This window comes from Pundamilia nyererei, unplaced genomic scaffold (assembly GCF_000239375.1).
Source record: "Pundamilia nyererei isolate P.nyererei 1_Seehausen unplaced genomic scaffold, PunNye1.0 scaffold00136, whole genome shotgun sequence".
Classification (NCBI taxonomy): domain Eukaryota; kingdom Metazoa; phylum Chordata; class Actinopteri; order Cichliformes; family Cichlidae; genus Pundamilia; species Pundamilia nyererei.
Genome location: NW_005187537.1, coordinates 90,884 through 111,010, shown reverse-complemented (window position 1 = coordinate 111,010; position 20,127 = coordinate 90,884). Strand labels below are relative to the sequence as shown.

General features: G+C 41.9%; 1 protein-coding gene across 1 annotated transcript in view; it reads left to right on the top strand.

The window, feature by feature from the left end:
* The first annotated feature begins 12,516 nt into the window (after positions 1–12,516).
* The window catches only part of stox1 (storkhead box 1), a 22,538-nt gene continuing 14,927 nt past the window's right edge, over positions 12,517–20,127 (top strand). The window contains exon 1 of the mRNA XM_005743795.1: positions 12,517–13,084. Within this exon, the coding sequence (XP_005743852.1) occupies positions 12,754–13,084 (331 nt within the window). The 5' untranslated portion in view covers positions 12,517–12,753. The remainder of the gene's footprint in view (positions 13,085–20,127) is intronic.

The window sequence follows — 20,127 nt, the reverse complement described above, 5'->3', positions numbered from 1 at the left end:
AACTCGAGAGTAATTGCAAATATATATATGAGACAAGCCAAGTGTTACATTTTTTTTTTTCCCCACAACGGGTGTTTCTGTTTCATCATCCTTTAAATCAGCAAGTGCAAAAACATCTCTGCATAATGCAGCACGCAGGGCTACAAACACCAGCATCCAACAGCAATGGGGCTGTTTAATAAACCTTCCCAGCTAATTACAACAAAAACTCATCGATCTTCTTCTCACAGCTTCACAAAGTACATGTGTTTATACTCACTGCTTCTGCACAGAGTGAGCTAAGGGGTTTTATTTCTGCCATCATTTTCTCATTTCTAATAGAAAGCCTTTTTTTGTGGATGGATCCACATATTTGATTTGGGCCGTCCTGAAACAACCCTATGATGGATTTGAGTTTTCAGAGGCAGAGCCTTCAGCTATTAGTCCTCTCTACTATGGAACCAGCTCCCAGTTTTGGACTCGGCGTGGACACCCTCCACTTTTAAGAACGTCTTAAAACTTTGATAAAGGTTATAGTTAAGGTTGGATCAGAAGATCCTGAACCATCTGCTCCAATAGGCTTTGGGTGCTGGGTGAGTTCCCATAATGCCCTGAGTGTTTCTTCTTCTCTCCTCCCTTTTCACTCTGTATTGAGACACGACTACTCTAGTAAGCCTTAGCAATTATTAAACTCTGACTCTCTCACCTATAGTTTACCTTTGCTCTCTTGTTTCCCCCTCACTCCCACCCAATCACGGTGGATGGCTGCCCCTCCCTGAGCCTGGTTGTGTTGGAGGATTCTTCCTGTCAAAAGGGAGTTTTTCCTTTCCACTGTTGCCAATGCTTACTCATAGGGAATTGTGTGATTGTTGGGGTATCTTTCTAATATTGTAGGTCCTCAGAATAAAACACCTTGAGGGAACTGCTGTTGTGGATTGGTGCTCTGTAAATAAAACTGAACTGTCTTTTAGTGAATCATGGATCTACACTTCTCCTTTACTGGAGGTCTGTTGGTTCCAGTGAAAACCTCACAAGCCAACTGCTCATCAGCCTCTATTAGAAATACAATTTACTGTATTTCAATGCAAAGCTGTGCGCATTTACATTTATTTGACTAATTTACTTATTTGCTTTCACGTGACTCAGGTCACTTTTAATTAAAGTGTAAACAACACAAACCACATAAAATCTTTTAAAACTTTTTTTTAAGTTCTGATTTGGTCCCCCTTCTTTACAATCTGACCTCAGGCTGAAGTGTCAGATCACACATCATGTGACTTTAACGCTAAGCTCCCAACATCAACATCTCGACTCTGGTGAAGAGGTGTTGAGGTTGTCTAAGAGTGGTGATCGTTTGGATCACAACATTTTAGATGAAAATCTGTTTGTGTCACAAAAAGGAAGGAAATTTGCAAGGAAATGTGAATAGCTGAAGTGATTTATTAAAACATCTGCAAGCGTAATTAGAAATACAGTATACGAGGCAAAAACAATGACTTTGAGAGTCAATATTAGGTATGAGGACCTTTACAGTCCAAACATCCTTATGCAGGTTTCTTAAATTGTCTTTAAGTAGTGTTGAGGAATAGTTCTCCAGGCATCTTGCAGGACATTTAAAGTTCCTTTTTTTGGATGCTGTTCTTTGTTCTGCTCTCTGTCAGGATGATCCCACACTGCTTCAATAATGTAGAGGTCTGGGTCCTGGAGAGGCCAGTGCATGACTGATAATGTTCCACTGTATTTGTGCCATTTTTGCCATGCTAAAAAAATGACTCTGTTGCCAATCGGATGCTTTCTAGATGGTATTTCATGGTGGATCAAAATCTGATGTTAATTTTCTGAGTTCATAATTCCAGCAATTTAAAAAAAAAATCTCCAACACCACTGTCTGAAATGCAGCCCCATTATCTGAATGAAGACCATTATCTGATCAGTTGCTCTCTAAGGGGTCAACCCCCCTCCCCCTATAATCCTGTTTCTTCAGACAAAAAGGTTTTTGTTTGCCCCTCCAACCCGGGACTGTGCTACCAGGTGATGGATCTAAGTGGAGAAAAGTGCACTAAAACTAAAACTTAGACATCATTGAAGCGGACGTGGAGCACACCCAGGTTTTCTGCAGGCAGAGGTCCATACACTGACAGGCGAGATAACGTAATGGACTCAAGAGGAGAGCACAAGAGTGGCTGCACAGCATTTATCAGATGTGGTATCACTGAAGATGTTAAGGGTGTGACCGGAGTGTTTATCATGTAGAGTAGAGTTTGTCTGAGGAGCATTTATCTTTAAACGTTTTCCTCCCACCACTCTAAAACACATTCATTCATGTTCTTTAATAAAGCAGAATGTTGCTTTCTTTGTGCCTTTTATGCTTTTTCTTATATTTTGTCATACATATGTTCAAGTTATCACTGTGAGGGACATAAACAGGCCTCAGGCTGCTCTGTGTGATCAACTTGAGAGACTTTTTTTAAGGCTTATTTTGAACATGCAAAGCTACTCTTTTACATGTCCTCTAGATGTAGGTCCTCTTTAATGTGCTTTTAGTGATTAATCGTTTTATCTCTCATACTTTTCTGTCTGTGTTGTCGCAGGCAGCTGCAGACACTGTCCAGATGTGGAGTCTAATCTGTTATTTTATACTCCATTTAGACCTCATTAGTATCCAGTGTGATTAATTGAGATTCTACCCCAATTTTTAATGTAATCCCACTGCTCGGCTGTCCCACAAAGCATCAGAGGCGCTGCAGCTGTGGAACTGACAGCTAAATTTGTTCCCACCAAGAAACAGAGCTAGTGCACACTGGGGAAAAAAAGAGAAAGGGTTTACTTAGCAGGACACATCTCAGAGTGTTTCCAGCAGCATGTCTGTGTCATTTCCAAGAGAACAATAACTATCTGTCACCCGGTACTTTGGTTATGTAGCTGCTTTTGTCCTGTTGTCATGCTCTGAATGCTCGACAAACAAAACTCATTTGTCCCCCAAGGAAACACGCGCACACTTTCTCGCCTCTCAAACTCCTGTGTGTGTGTTTGTGTTTGCACTTAATGTGCATGCTTATGCGTCTGCATGCACATGTGATGTGTGAAATTAGACCCCGTCAGCAGAGAGCGGGCCAGGTAACCCCACTCCCAGGCTGCAACAGAAGGCTTTTGTGGCCACTTCCCCACCCCTACTCTTTAACCCCCTCTGCCATTAAAGAGCTGCTGAACTCACAGGTAGACAATCAGGCCATTTCGAGGCATGCTCTAATATGGGGCGCACACAGAGTTGTCTTAGTAACTGATCACTATGCCCCCTCGCTCCCCCACCACCTCCTCTGATCCCTCACTTTTTGTAATGATCAGTCCTCTGAAGTCTGAGGGTGCGGCTGTGCAGCATGTGCAGATGTAGCATGACGTTACACGTCTCTGGTTTACTTCCTACATGTCCTCGCCCTCGTAGCTTTATTTAAATTCTCCTCCCTTTCTCATCATCACTTTGTGAAATCACCCATTTCCATCAGCACCCTCCAGTCTGCGTGTCAAAAGTTCAGAGTCGTAGTTATCATGACAAAGCAGCTGCCTCACACAGCGTAATCCCAAAAGGCCGGCTTTTCAAAACCAGCCCGGAGTCCCTGTTTGTTAGCCTTCTGTGTTGGCAGAACACAAAACTTAATAAAAAGGAAGGTTGCAGCTAAAATGTAACAAAACAAGCTTATATCTTACAAAGCTATGTTTGTCTTTTTGTGGCAAAAAGTCTTCTTTAACCTCAAAGTAAGTGAACCTAATTCTCTGAACTCCCTTTCACCTTGAAAACTGGAGACATTTTTCTTGCTGGTTATTGTTTAGCAGCATTGTGGAGCAAAGAATTGGACTTCCTGGGCGATGAATTATGATTGAGATAAATCTTTCAGGCGACAAATGATCCAGCTTCTCTCCCAAATCCTCTGGGATAAATAAACCTTTTCTCACTCTTTTCACATTTATACTTTTTTCCTTCCCTTGAAATCTTTCTGACCACCAAAGTCAAACAAACAAGTCAACCGCCCTCTTATGTGCTGTTTGATATTTCAGGTAATTGATACTCGGAGGCTCCATTGAGCAGCTTTGCTTGTCTCCCCGGCAGCCTGCACAGGCCCCTGCTGGAGAACGGGGAGAGAGAGAGGCCCCTGTTCAGCTGGAGCTGCAGGAAGCTGGCTTCCTCCGGAGCGGCACAGCAAAGTGGTGTAGTTGTTGAGGAAACGATCCCGCTCTCAAAGGCCTTTCCCTGGGAATACTGGGTTACAGTGTGAGAAAGTCCCGCAGTTGTTTTTGACATCGTGTCCCTGGGGCATGTCCTGGTGGGAACACACAAACGCCACATCTCTACGCAGCGTGGACGTCCATCAAGACACCATCAGGAGCAGCAGAGCGCCCACAGTCCATTGCTACAGTGCAAAGCGTTGGTTCGACTGATGGCGTTGCAAAATCAGGTGGCCCTTTAATGCAACTGGACACCTCGTCACATAAATTTGAAGCAAGTTTCACATATCGCTGCAACAATAGTCACACAAAGCCCAGCATTCATCCGGGCTTAGCATCTACACTTTGGGGGGAAAAGCAGATATTCTCTAATTGCCACTGCATGCTGCCCTGAAGGAAAGTATGTCACTCAATAAGATAATCACACAGTGGGAACCCTGGATTGCCAGCACCAGCTTGCAATCTGGAAAACAAATATTTCCATTGTGAATTTGCAGAGCTGGCTTCGACATGGTGCATGCAAACATCTTCAGAGTGTTTGTATGTGTAATGAATACAGGAAGCATTCCCATTCAGTCCAGCCAGTACAGTCACTACCAGTCAGTCAGTCAAAAAGCTGCAGGTGTGCAGGGTCAGCAGGTCAAGAGCTCAAACTGATTTGAATATGTGGAACAAATGGCTAACATATGAGTGCATATAGTGATGTTTGCAATCTCAGATAAATGCCTCTTTATCACAAAAGCTAGATTTTCTTGCATTTACCCTGTGAGGTCGTGATATGAGTTCCCACATGAGGGAATAGTGTATTACTCTGTCACGCATGCAGCTACTTGAGTTTTAATTTAAAAATGATCTTTTCCAAATATGTGTCTGTGACCTCTTGTTTTTTTTAGGGCTTCAGAGGAACAACTTGGCTTCAGAGGGACCGACTGGAATATGTAAAATACTGAGAGGTGGACTAACATTGTTAGTTTTGGTCTTTTCATTGGATTTGTTATCAGGAAGGAAAATAAAGTCAAATGCCCAGAGGCTTTGCTGCAACGTTGATTTTACCCCCACCTCTGGTTAGCTGTGGTGAAGATGGTGCACTCTGTTTTAGCCACCTTTCCTCTGATCGACTGTCTCTCACAAACATGAGGTTTGAATAGCTGGTGGATGGAGCTTCTGTGCTCACAGTGAGAAAGTATTTAGGACGTCTACTCTCAGTGACGTCATACAAATCCAAGAGTAGAAAATATATGCCTGAAACAGAGCATTTAGAGCATTATTAGAATCGTTGGCCACCACTGTAACAGTAAACAAGAAAAATATTTGTGTCTGCCGGTGCTACCCTGGAACCTAGGTGCATCTGTGGTTTTATTTTGAAAATCCTAGGTGATTTTCAAAAAAATTGACCTCTGACCTTGACGTTGAGTTCCAGGTCACTGATATTCGAACATTCAGGGATTTTAAATACACGCTCCAATAGTGTTTAAATCAAAATCCTATGCTGCCTCATTCTCCAGTTTGTTGCATTGGAAAACTTGGGTGTCCAGGCCCGTGCCCACCCCGCGGGGTGACATCAGCCTTTTATGGGTGAGGCATAAAAGTCTTTTTTTTTTTAAACCGCTTTAAAACCTAAAGAATTTTCTTCAATTTAAAGAAAGCAGAACAGAGATTGTTATGTTTGTTTGTGCTGAGCAGCTGGTTGTTGGCCACAGTGAAGCCCTCTCTTTCTAATAATGACCTTTGAATAGTCATAAATGCTCGTATTATGACAAGGCTGGATCATTATAGTTCTTACTCTAAACAGATTTACTATAGTTGTCTCTTCATCGACTTCAGCTGCTACAAAACACTGCTGGTCCACTCTTAACTGGGATGAGTGAACATGAACACATTACACCAGTTTTAGCTTCGCTCCATTGGCTTCCTGTCAACGTTAGGATTAATTTGAAGATTTTCTTGTTCACACTCCTGCCAGAGTACTGAGGCCCACTAATTAGATGATCCTCACTATTCCAAGATCCAAGACTTAAAAATAGAGATGTCTGGGCTTTTTTGTTTCCCCGAGTCTCTGAATGTCTTACCATTTCGTATTAGAACTGCCCAAAAGTATTTCCTCACGCCTCATTTGTACTCTCTGGCCTTTAATTTGCGGCCAGATGTTTTATTATTGGCTGCATGTGAAGCACTTTGGTCAAGTCTGGTTGTTTTAAAAGTGCTATACAAATAAACTTGACCTTTCTCAGAGTGAACCAGAACAGTGGAGCTGCTGGACAAACCAGATAAGAACAATGAGCTGAAAGATGCTAAACTGAGGGGAACATCACAGCTGAGAGTGCGATCTACATGTTTCACATACAAGCAGCATGTTGAATCAATGTAATCAATCATAATTATGACTGGAACTAATTTTTACTTGAATAATTGCATCTAATAAATTAATAAAGGACTTCTTATGTCAGAAAATAGTTGAGAGAAGTGAAAATGAGATTTAAATGCAATTTGATGTGAAATAAATTGAAGCAAGAAGCTTAATGCTTCAAAGAGGTGACAGCAGCTGTCTTTAAAGGACCTCCGCTCGGCCTTGTGCATCCTCCAGCTCTCCTTCCTTTCTCAAACTGGACAGGAAATCACCATGAGGCATTTCCTGCATATTTCTCATCACCTTGAAGCAGGGGTCGCTGGGAACAATGCACGCCTGCTCTTCCTAACAGCAGAGTCCTCCGTGTGTTCCTGCATGTACTGTGTTATAACAAGAGCACATGTTTCTTCATGTGTCTTTAACTGGCTAAGTGAGAGTAGGTATTTTCTTCCTCTAATGAAGCTCATGTGCCGCACAGCTCTTTGATGTCATGTGATTGCCACGGAGCCTTTCAGGCTCTGCTTCTTCGTTTCAAAGCTTCGGTCAATTAGGTCCCGGTTTAATATAGTTTGTGGCTGCCTGGATGTTAATTTGGTGACAGGTGACACATCACAGAGCAAAATAAGCATTGATGTCGTTGGAGTCTGATGGGGTCTGATTTAGGATGCAATCAGAAAACTGCATCAATGAAAACAGTGACCTGGAAACAGTAACAAAATCTCACCACTTTCTGAGGTGTGAATGGAAAAACTGCTTTACTTAAAAAACATCCTCCTCTAATTCTCACCCAGTGATCACGTCTGCTTATGATTTTTTTCTTATTAATTAGAAAACATTTTCACATTTCACATGTTTTCACTTTCCTGTTTCATGAAACTAAATATGCACATCTGTTTCATGAGATATGTACAGTATTAGTACATTACTGGCACGGATTTAAAAAGGTGCTGGAAACATTTCTCACAGATTTATGTCCATATTGACACAATGTCATCACACGGTTTCTGCAGATTTCTTGGCTCCACGTCCATGATGAGAATCTCCCGTTCCTCCACATCCCAAAGGCGTTCTACTGGACTGGGATCTGGTGACAGCTGTCTTCTGTTGTCCAATCATGGCGTGCCCATGCGAGGTTTCCTGTTCTCAGGTGACAGCAGTGCCACAGCAGTGGCATTAGGAACGGTTATTTGTTGCCTTCCTATTAGTTCGAAGCAGTCTGGCCATTCTCCTCTGGCCTCTGTTATTAATAAAGCTTTATTGCCCAGAGAAGTGCCGCTCATACTCTCTCTTTTCCCAACCACTCTCTGTAAACCCAGAGGTTGTGTGAGACCAACAGTTATCCTATATACTCAGACCAGCCGTGGCCTTACATTGTTGCGTTCAATGTCACATATTTGTCTTAACATTCAGTTGAACATACCTAATAAATTGGCTGGGGTGTGTATTTATTTGCTACAGTTTGAAACTAGACTATCAAGAAAAGGGTTAAGGACACAAAGTGAAGCCATCGGTAGTCGCCATAATCTTCTAGACAACCACATTCCACTAAGTCCTATAAAAATGTACTAATACTGAACATTTAATACATTCAACAGATAAACTCTGTATAGAAACACTCATTCATTGTCATAACCTTTCAAAAAACCGCAAAGAGGTTATATAATTTTAAGTGAACCTTGCAACAAATATTATTACTGCAAAACAACAAAAACCAAAACAGAAATATTTCAAATCCTGGCTCCCTGCAGCTAAAACCAGTTGATGTTTCGGAATTTCTTTCATTACATAAAATTGCATTGTCGGTTTGTTGGTTTCCTGTTGCATGGATTGTTGTTTACGCCACAATAATATCAGAACAATGATTCTTAAAACTTGTGGAAGCGTTGTTTACCTCGTTGCTTTATCGTTACATCGTCTGTTTAGCATCGCTCGAATCTGTTAGAAATCTTTCACACGGGAACTCAAGGAGACTGTTACGGCTTTACGAAGGTCACTGTTTGATGAGAGTCCGTTGCACCTGCGTGTACACGGATGCACTGCAGAAACCAGGCGAGAAACACGAGACTAAACCAACCCGAGCCTCCCTTTCTCTCGCACAACCTCAAAGTGCAGCTATAGACGTCTCTCACATGGTTGTGATCTTCAGCATGTCCGCGGGGTCTTTGTGTGTGTGAGTGTGTGTGTGTGTGTAAGTCATCACTCACCACACTTTACACAGCGGTCAGAGTAGCTTTAAATGTGTCTTTTAAAGTCAAAATATCTTCTAAGAGGACTATGAGAGCAGTCCTCCCCTGCAGACTAAGTGCTTTGCTGGATTCGCTCTCTGTCCTAGACTTATTAAAACAACATGACTCAATTATAGTCCCGACTTAAGTAATCATGTTTTATGGCAAAACCACTATTATTATGTATGTCTGGCTGACTACTAACTCCACGAAGGAAGTCTGTCTTGCAGGTTTCACTTAAGATGTGCATTGATTTGTGCTCCCAAGCTCTCGAGCGTGCACAGGCCTACATTACTGTCTTAAATGTCTATACACACTGTGGAGACTGAACACAAACCAGCCTGGCCCCCCTTTGATCTCCGCTGTGATGGCAGAGTGCTGAAATAATGAAATTGTAATAACAGAGTACCACAACTGATGTCGGGACATGTTCGTTCAGGCATAAAGATTAAAAGAGGTGCTTTTTAAAATAAAAGATCTCAACAAGCAGGACTGATGAAGAAAGTACATTTGTGATCCAAGAAAAAATTAACAAACGTCCTCGGCCGAGTTTCACCTCGATGCTCTTTGAAGAGCAGTTTGACAATTTGGAAAATGCGTTTTTGCTTTCATGCTGGAATTTTATAAGCAGACTGATGCCGCTCTCATGTCTGAGCATGAGCACTGAGGAGGTTGGCTGGGATTTACCAGCAACTTTTAATTTAACACAGTCTATCTGATCTCGAAAGTGCCACACAGGTCACTAAGCAAATGGTCTCCGCCTGACCCTTGAATGAACTTTGACCTCCAGCACGTGATGCAGAACTGACCCTTTCTGTTTTGGCTGTAATGACCAAATGCCTCACTGTCATCCTAACCTAACAAAGAGAGGACACACCCTCTAAAACACATGGACGCCTTATGAAACCGGAGCCTCTCCCGATGCAGATGGTATACGCGTATTGGCACATGTGCAGGAGCTCCGCTGATGTTTTGGGTCATATTTATTCCTGGCACAGGGGTTCAGAGAAAGCGTTCTGGGGCTGTTTTACTCAGAAAATGGTTTGAGAGCCAAACTCCTTTAGCGGGACCAGATGTTTTAGTTTGTATGTACACACACAAACTTTGGGTTCAGGATCTGAAATTATCATATTCAAAAATATACACTGTGATCACGTCAAGGTCGCTGGCCCCTCAGAGACACCTGATACTACTTTAAAATTGCTTCAGTGCACAGCAGGAGGGAGACATATGTATGCTAATTAAAAATCAAGAGGCTGGAGTGCAGAATTTCACGTCATTATGGCAACTTTGCTTCACAATAATCAGTCCGGCCAGCAGACTAAACATTTAGAAGAAAGAGATTTTGAATGTAGGTCCGGACAGCGGGTCGCTTCTTATTGTCAGTGCACAGATTAAACAAAGTATGGGCCAAAGTTTTTATCTGCAGGAAGTCAATGTTATCAAACAATGATAGCATTTCTGCAGACTTCCAGGACATGACAAAAGCATTGTGTTGTAAGGCAGGGATTGTCAGAGTATTTTTAGTAAAAGAAATGCACAATTTATAAGAAGTGTGCAAAAGCTGTAGAAAAAACTGATCAGTTAAAGGAGGAAACAGCATTTCTTGAGTTACAAATTCAGTTTAGACTTCTTAAAAGTTAGATGAGAAGTTTGATAAGCCCTATCTTTAGCCACCAGCTGAATGCTCAACACAAAGACTGAAAAAACACATAAAAAGCTGAATAGCCAAGCTCGCTTCCTGCCATGTTAAACCTTTTTATTCAGTTCAATTTGCTTTATAAAGCATCATAGTTTTTTTTTAATACATTACCAAAGAATACTAGGTTTCAAAATCCCTGATCACACATTCAATCAGCAAAATTACCTTTACCCTCTTCCAGAAGCACAGTATATGCTCTAATCTAACCAGACTGAATGTGTGGTGGGAGTCTAGTTTCTTTACATAGCCTTAAAATAATGTTAACGTTTCTCTCTGTGGTTTTCAACATCACTCAATCCTCACAGACTTTCATGTTTGTCTGAAATAAAGATGTTGACAACCTTCCAAATTGCATTAAGGCTTAAAGTTATACTGCTGCTTTAAAACTCAGGCCTGTAACTGACATCTAGGCATCATCTCAGCTAATTTGAGTCATTGAATACTCAGCTGTCTTTGTGTGGTTGTGTTTAGCAGACATCTGTACCTGTGGGATGCATCTTACAAACCAAACTAATGCCAGTAATTTCTTTAGCGCTGCATCTTTTTGTCTAAACGCAGTTACACGTGGCTCAGAAAACCTCAGATGGTGAGGGCTAAAATCAGAAATTCAAGCTTTCAAAATGGGTGAGGTGACTATCTTTTATATACGGTCTAATGAGTGGAATATCTAAACCAAAGATTTAACGTTTTTATGGCATTAAATGTACACGTTTTTCATATTTTTCCACAACAATCAGCCTCACACATTTTGCATAGTAAGGGTTTCTACTAGAATTTAGAAGTTGGAAATGGACTGGTTTACATGGTGCCATTCTAGTCTTATTAACTCGTCAAAGTGCTTTAGACAACAAGCCACATACACCCATGCGTTTGGACTGTGGGAGGAAGCTGGAGGAAACCAGTGCAAGCACAGGGAACACATGCAAACTCCACACAGGACCAGGGGATTTAAACCATGAACCTTCCAGCTGTGAGGCGACAGTGTGTTTGAGCACACCTTTGCTGCATGTAATGACAGCAGAACCAGATCCAAACTACAAATGTTCAAACGATTATTAAGCTTGATTTCCATCTGCTCTATTAGTTTCTTACTGAACGACATAAATCTTTAATCCCACACATAATCTTTGCTCATTTGCTCTTCTAGCCTCCGACTTCACTCAACTCGGTTTCACTGACAGACTGCATATAATTCATCCTGTGCTGGCTGAGGCGATGTATTCTTTTCATGTACAGAGGAAGTGTAATATCCTGTTCCTGCATGAGCTCTAATACCACACTGAGGCAGAGTGGCCCCCGGCCTTTCAGGGGCCTGAATGCTCCTGAAAACTAAACTACAAGCCTTTTGAGACTGTGATATATGAGGTGGCTCTCTGTCTTAGAGCTTCAGTAAAAGTTGAGCCTAATGGGGTCCCTTTTTTTTAGAGCACGGGAGGGGATGGTTCTCATTTCAGTGGCAAATGTACCCTGCAGCGGAGGCTCACGCATTTTAATCGGAGTCATTGTTGTGAAACTCCGCTTTCAGTGAGAGCCACAGATTGTCTGCCAGTGTGCTCTGGGATCAGCGTCAGAGCTGTCTGTGTCACCAACTTGCAGTGAAGATGAAATTAAAGTAATGTAATACCAATAAGTAAGAAATCACACGGGATTTATCAAAACGCGTTCAAATTGTTTGCAAGTTTGTGAGCAGGAGACGACTCGGGCTTTCCGGGGAGGCTTTGTGCTTGTTTTATAGATACATTTAAAAAAAATCTTGGTTGTTTAGGAATCACCAACTTTAACAATGAAAAACCAGAAAGTCAAATGGAAAGGTGAGGATAGAAAAAAACGCAAAGGTACAATGTAAAATAGCCCACGCAGGGTTTTTGCAGGGGTGCCTCTGAGACCCTGAGCTTCTTTCTCGTTGTAGGACTGCAGGTAAATCTTCCTCCTGCATAAATCTTGGGAGCACTCTGACGTATTATTTTGGTAAACTCTGTTTGGCAAGCAAAACACACGCACACACCTGCGAACAGTCGGTGGGAGGTCCACCTGTAGGTCCCAGCAGCGGCGGAGGCAGGCTGGTGAGTCCTCCTCCTTCTGCCACCGTCACCGTAGCCGAGAGAAACCAGTCGGACGTCCTCTGCGCCTCCGGTTCACACATTGCAGGATTCAGACGCGCAACCGGAGGAATGCGAGGCAAAAATCGGTGTTTATTTGGACTTTTGGATGAGAGAACTTCCTTTTAACGCGTGCGTTTTGATTTCGAGAGTCTCCGGAGCCCATAAAAAGGCTTTAAAATGTCTCACCAGCAGCGACTTGTTCAGCTCTCAGCAGCTTCGCTGGCTGTAGTTTTCTGCCCGGACGAGGAGAGTGTGCGCGCCGGCGGAGGGAAACTCGGCGGCACCGGTGCGAACGGTCAGGAGATTTTCGATGACTTTAAAGCGCAAAACTCGCGAAGTTTCTGGAATAAGAGACTGGTCAAGGCTATAGCTGAGGTGTACTTTCAGGGATGGATGGAAAACTTCGTGCTTTTCATTCAAGGCAACGCCAGCAACTTGGAGGTGCTGAGGGAAGCGTGGATGCGCAGGGCTTTGAGGTCACCGAAGGGATTTATCATTAAAGCTGTCGGTATGTGAGCGAAATGTCCACAAAACACACTTGAAAGTATTAAGGTAGAAGCAGCAGAACGTGTGTATACGCCACTGTCCCGTTTGCAATGCAAATAAGGTGATAGGACTCATTCAGCGCAGTGAACAGCTTCTATTCATGTAATGGCACAAGGTGTTTTTTCTTTAAAGGGGCTCTTTATTGTAATCACACCACCAACAACACGTTTACCACCCTGAGACAGATGTGTGAAAGCTGTAAAGTGTGACTGACACAGAGCTGGCGCAGTGGAACTCCACAAGTTGTAGAAGTTGTAGCAGTAAAAGTGGAGTTTACATTATTTTAGGTTTATTATTTTAGGTAGGATCTCTAAAGAGACAACGTGTTGCCTGCTTCATCACTTTGATCTGTTCAGTTTGCTTGGAAGACTATGTTTCTAACTAGACCCCCACCCCACCCATCAAACCCCTCAAATGTCTGGTGTGTTTGGGAGAACTGCATCCCAAATCCGTCTGTTACTGACACAGTCATATGTTTACCCCAGCTTGTTAACAAACCTCCCTGTAATTGCTCCTAATTGCCCCCCTCTTCTCCGGCTGTGCTTTAAAGCAGCATATAGCGACACAGAAACAATGGAAATGGGGCAGAAACCTTTATGCAGCCTCCTATAGCATGATCTCACAGGCTGTAAATGTCTGACAGCACTGACCCCTGGAGAAAACGACAACCTTGTGTGGATTTTAGAGCTAATGACCTTATTCTTAACTGATACGTTCTTTTTTCCCTCCTTACTTTGATCTGTAGGTTTTTACAAATAAATGTGTGGGGACTAATACTTGACCACTTTTAAAATTACACAATTATGACATGAAAGTTAAAATCTCCAAAGGGTGTAGAAGGTGTTTTTCCAAATCTTGGCTGTTCGGGCAGTGTCCCAGTGTTGCAGCTGCCTTCCAACAGCTTCCCGGCTGCTTGCGGTACTGACGTTTCCCGGTCTGTCTCCAGAGTTGTGCCTTTTGTCTGGATGTGTGCCTTCTGCTGTCTTACCTGCTGACTTTGCGTCAGCTCTGCGAGACTGAGCAGTTCACAGACAAGCAAATGAAGGAATGTGAAGGGGAGGAAGAGACCACACAGAGGGAGACCCTGGGAGGGCGTGGACTGACTGAGAGAGGGAGAGGGTGGAGGCTGACATGCCATCCCACTGAGCAACCCCTCCTGGCCCTGACAAACAAACACCACATGGGCCAAAGGTGATGTTGCACCTATTGTTATGCACGGCCCAAAAGGTGTGCACGTTCATGCGTGAGCTCGTGTTCGAATGTGTTCTCCACAGCAGATGCAAACACGTCTGCGTGTGGAAATACCACCTCCTTCTCATCCTTAACAAATCCTTCTCCTCACACCGCAGAAATTTGTATGGAAATAAGCTCTGGCAGGTTGTCAGAGCCTGGTTTACAGTCTTCTCGCTGAGAGCTGGTCAGCAGTGAATCACTGAGCAACTGCCTGCCGACCGCAGCCGCTTTTCTGTTACCCAGGATTAATGTCCCTCCGTTTCATGGCCAGTGTGGGACTGTGGAAGTCAGACTCCTAGATTGATATCAGGCATGGACTTAAGGCCTTGACATTGTCCTGATATAAATATGTCAGCTCGAAAACACAAAATGTTATAAGTTATGGGCTACAGTGAATTTCAAATAGCCCTATTTCCTTTCTCAGGTCAGAGGAAGGTTCAGACTTTACTGCAGTGTGGAAGGTTTTTGTGTGTAAGGAACGCCTAATTTAAGAGATGCTCAGCTGAAGCTAACCAGATGTAGGCAAAGTTAGTTAAGATTGTCTAAAAAGAGACAAAGAAAGAGAGACGCAGGTTACATAGATGGTCCTGCCTGGTTATCTGTGCTGATAGTCTCAGTGTAGAGAGATTGGCTTGTGGTCCCATCACACACTCACCCACTCCCACTGAGGTAAACAATCAGTGTGAGAAGTTGGTATGGAGTGTTATTAACGTGGGCAATGGACCCAGTGGAACTGAGGATCTCTGATTAAACTAACTCTTGTCTGCAGGGCATTCTCTCATTCTTCATCCAGTGTCCTTCTGCAGGATAATAGCACTGTAAAACCAGCTCACTTATGACTAGTGTGAGGATTTAGTTTACTGGAAATGCAGCGCAGTTACAGTACCTCAATTATCACCCATTTATGACATGTGCTATATTTACTACAATTTGTGTGGATAACATCTATTGAAATGGCTGCAGGTATTATGATGCTTAATATGTGGAGCTGGATAAAGCACCACAGCTGTAGTTTTTAAAGACTATTCCAGTAAAGGGTGATCTGGAACTACATCAAAATGGAGTTGTAATCAAGAGGGGAAAAAACAAGACTGTGGGATCTGGAGATTTTTTACACCACCTTAACAGCTTGTTTTTTGTTAAAGGGACGGTTTATTTTCAATCAGTGAGTTGCCTTAACGGAAAATGCCTGTTGTGGGTTAAACGTGCTTGAGCAAAGCATTCGATAATTAGCTCTATACCTTGACTGTGGAGCTAGAGTGGTTTATCTAGACTTGCATAAAGACAAAGCCTAAAACAGTCCAGATGAAACAAACAAGCACATCAGTTTGTGGGTACTTTTAAGAATCTTTTCAAACTTCAGGATGAGCAGGCTTGCTTCTCCTTACTCTTTCTCCGTAATTAAAAGGAAGTCAGTGTCATGAAATTCTCAGTAAGAGGGTAAAAAAGTTTTTTTTACTCCCCCAAAAAGTACAACTCTTAATTTAATCCAATTGTAGCTTCTTATTGCTCATTAAAATGCTCAAAGCACGTTGTTGGCTTTGTTTAAATTTAATTCTTTAATTCTCAGCGGTAAACCACTCCAGCTGTCCCTTTGAAACCAGAGGCTCGGTAATGACTTTTAGCTGGTTCTGCATTATTTAGCGTGCCACTATTGTCCCCCGCAGCAGGATGAGCATGGAGACACAGGCTTAAACATTTATATGGAGTAAGCCACCGGTGTAATGAGGTGTTCTGTATCCTTTCTACTGTCAGTCTCTGCAAACCTTCTTTCCTTTGAACGCAGGCGTAAACAAGTCTTCTCACCTTTGTCGGTGAAATCGCTACTTTTCAGCACATCTGTGTCATTCTTTGAGCACTGTAAGGCATGACTAAGCTGCTCTTTTTAAGCCAAGTTTCTTTTTTTAAATGGTATGTTTCATTTAACTTGCCATACCATGAGGTGGTGATGCATTCCTGAAATGCTTCATTTACTCTTGAGATCATTTCCTGAGCTTGCAGCTATGCAAGTCTCATTTCTGCCCTTTACTTTTCACTTGAAAGTGTTTTATTTTCACACCAGGGGTTTCTCCTTTCATGGGGGTATTTTGTCAGAGTCTCAAAGCGCTCCGCTAATAGTCATAACTCTTCCAGATGTTAGCTTATTAACCATGACACCCCCTTGCCCGCCCCTAAATGGCCCACCCTGTCCTAACTAAGCAGCACAGGTCAAAGGTTACAGCCTTCTTGCTAACAAGGTACCTCGGGGTTATTTAGTTTCAGAGGGTTTTATAGAAAGAAACATACATTTAAACAGTATCCAGGTGTTCTTTGCTCACTGCGTTTCTGCTTACGTCTCAGTATTTTACCCACCGGGTTACAAATGTGCACTTGTGAATGGACATGTCAGGCCTGCATTGATCAATATTGCTGGTAACATTATTGCTATTCATTCACTATATTTTGCAGTTTAACGGTCTACTTTTAGATAACAATTTCAACCTCTTATTTAAGTTTATTCTTTTTTCTTTTTAAATGAAAACTATTACTTTAAGCTTGCTATTTCAGTGTCAGGTGATCATTATTACTTCTATCCAGCTATTTAGTTTTTTATCCTTTCCTGCAACAGTGTCAATCATTGCCATAAGTTAACCATTAGTGTCTGCTAAAGCAAACTTCCTTTTGACCACCTATTGAAATTTGATCAGCTTATAACGAATAATCACATTTATCTTTGTTTTTCAAACTCAGTTTTATGACAGTGGCCGTGCTTTCAAAGAGGTCCTAAGGTATGAATTTAAAACTATTTGTATACCAATCAGCTGTGTGAATGTTTTAACATCTGCCATAAATGTTGCTTTGTAGGTCAGAAAACATCTCATTGCACTGCCAAGATGAGAGATGAGGCATGTTGTAGATGCAGTTTGCAGGATCTGTAACAAGTGCTGAATTGGAGTGTTAAGAAAGGAAGATTCCATTAAATTCTAGTGTTAAACTGAATCTTTTTCCCTAAAATTGCAAAATAGGGCAACGGTTTAGGTAGTATTTGCATGTTTGAAGTGCCTTCTTGCCTCGTTCATATCTATAAATAACCAGTTTAAAGGGAAATTAATTAAATTGTAACTTGAAAGGAGTCTCTGTGATTTTTGTGCATATTATTTAAGTTTCAAATTGCTTTTCAAATTGCATTATTAGTGTAAGATGATTAGGATGCAGCCTTTTGCAATCACTTTTACTGATTTTGCTTTTGGCGAGATATTTTTCTACATTTATCTACAACATTTTTTTTTAGTTCCTGTGGCTGCAAAAATAGCTTAGCAAATAATTCAAAAACCTTGACCTGTATTCTCAGATGTGACCCTCCGTGTGTGTGTATGAAGGACTCTGCATGTGCATGCAGTCCTGCCACATCATTTGTTTGCCACATCCTTTCCCATTAAGCAGGAAGCTAACCCCGGTGCGAATCAGGCATGTCGGCCTCTGCATCGACCCAAACACTGGGCTCACCCGCAGCGGCTGAGTGGACCAATGCCAACAATAACAGTTAAGGAGTTTCCTCTTCATCCCTGAGCTTATGCACCCTGTCAGTAACAGCTTAGGTTTCCCTTGGTGGAGTTATCTTTATTCAGTCTCCGGTCAGACAAATGGGTCAGACTACATTGCATTAAACTCTGCATCACTATTAATGTTCAGTTTCCTGACAGGATGTTTTCTTTGCTTCATGTAGCAGTAATACATGCAAAGGTATGCTAACATTGGTTCAGTAATAGCAAGGTGCTGTGTTATTGAATTTCAAGAGTGGAAGATACTTCCAAGAAACTACGACAGAGCTGATGATTTTAAGGGCATTGTGGAGTGATGGATCACATGGTGGATAGCGGATGGGAGCTGTGCTCCAAACGCTGGGATAATAAACACTGGAATCTGCTGCACCTTCAGCTCAGTTTAAACGAGAGGAAATGGGTTTCATCTGCAACCAATGACTACTATCACTCATGATTAATGTGTGGATCTGCTGAAAATATTCCTCGATGCTGGGTGTATATGTTTTTGTGGTGGGGTGTCAGTGGGGAAATGTCACATGTATGGAGTAGGAGTGAAAATACCCAGATCTTTCAGGAAGACAAGCTGGAGATTTAGGGCCTCCTGTCTTTGTCTGAGCTCCAAGCTTGGCAAAGTGTCAGAAAAATGCAAAGCAATATACTGTACAGGTCTTTAAAATGGGCCATTAAGAGTAAATGCTGAATATAGAGGAATCCTAAGAAAGAACCTTGGGGTACACCGTTTGTTAAACACACAAAAGACCTCATGTGGGACACTTCTTTTCACAGTGATAGTTGTATTCAAAATAGTTGCGAAACCATCCCCACACAGCTGGATCACAGTCTGAAAGTCTTGAAAACATCTGTGAATCAGTGACTGAATCAGTTGCTAGTTAAGTATCCGGAAACATCACAGCAGTGTCTTTGATTTTTTCCAGCAGAGGTCCAACATAAGGTAATGGCTGAGCTGGTGCTATGTTTGTCTTGATCCGAAGCCAGACTGATACACAAAGAGGATAGGATTTCCTTTCTGGATGCATGCCCTCGAATGCTGAACAAAAAATGTTAAATGATGTTATAAAATTTTGGAAATTGAACTGCCTCTTAGTTACATTACTACTTTAGGGTTAAACACGAGGTATTATTTAAACGTATCCTTATGCATTCCTCACTGAGTGCATTTACTTTGAGGCCAAACATCTGGCTAAACCGTGACTTTTTGTCTTATCTTGAAGAAATCAGCTCTTTCATTGAAATATATGCATATATTTATCTTTTTTATCAGTCTCAGAATTAAATTACAAAGCGATGCAATATTTTTTTCTTCCTTTTTGCACAAAGGCGTATTCAGTCAAGTGTTTTACATTTTCTTTAACAGCAGAAGCTTTTCAGACCCAATGATTTTTTTCAGTAGTATTGTTTTGTGCTAGTCCTTATGGGTAACCTAATAACCATCAGGCTTAACAGGTTCATACTGAATACCAGGAGCACCAAGAGAATCAGTTGGGTACTTGATGCTAATCTTTTAATATAAAGAAGTTAAAGCCTTTAAGGCTTTTGTGCCAAAAAATAGATCATAAATAAAAAACTAGAAAAAGTTGCATTAACTGCAAAAATGCCGGGTGAATGCCATGTAGCGGAAATATGTGCTGAAAACAGCTGAAAAAGCGTAATTATCTGCTGAAAAAAGAAAACTGTCTGCTGAAGATGGCTTTATTTGGAAGGGTACACTAAAGAGTGTCAAGAAAGCAAAGGCAGCACGAGCGGGGAAGACATGCAGTAACAGCCATAGGTAGGATTCGAACCTTGCTCATCTCAGTGAGGCAAACCGGCAGTCTTCCCAGAGAGAGACATGACGAGAGAAAAAACGGCTTCAATTCCAGAGTTTGAAATCTGAGAAAAGGACAGATTTCTGAAACAAACATAATTAATGGGAAAATGGTAAACTTAAAAAAAAAAATTCTTTCACTATGAGCATCAGGAGTGTCTGAAGATATATTGGCACAAGACTCATGTGTCTGGAGTCCACGGTTTAGGAGATATGACCAGTTGAAATGTTAAAAAGCATAGTATTTTAAAAAGTATAAATGTTATGAGCATCAAAGGATATAGCTGGCATAAGCAGAAATAGCAGAGCAGTTTAAGACTTGAGTGGTGAAAATAGCACCAAAACTGTGGCCATAGTTAAAAGCAGCAAAGAATAAAGAAACAAACTCAATAGGTTGAATGTATGGAAGCCCGTTTCCGCCAC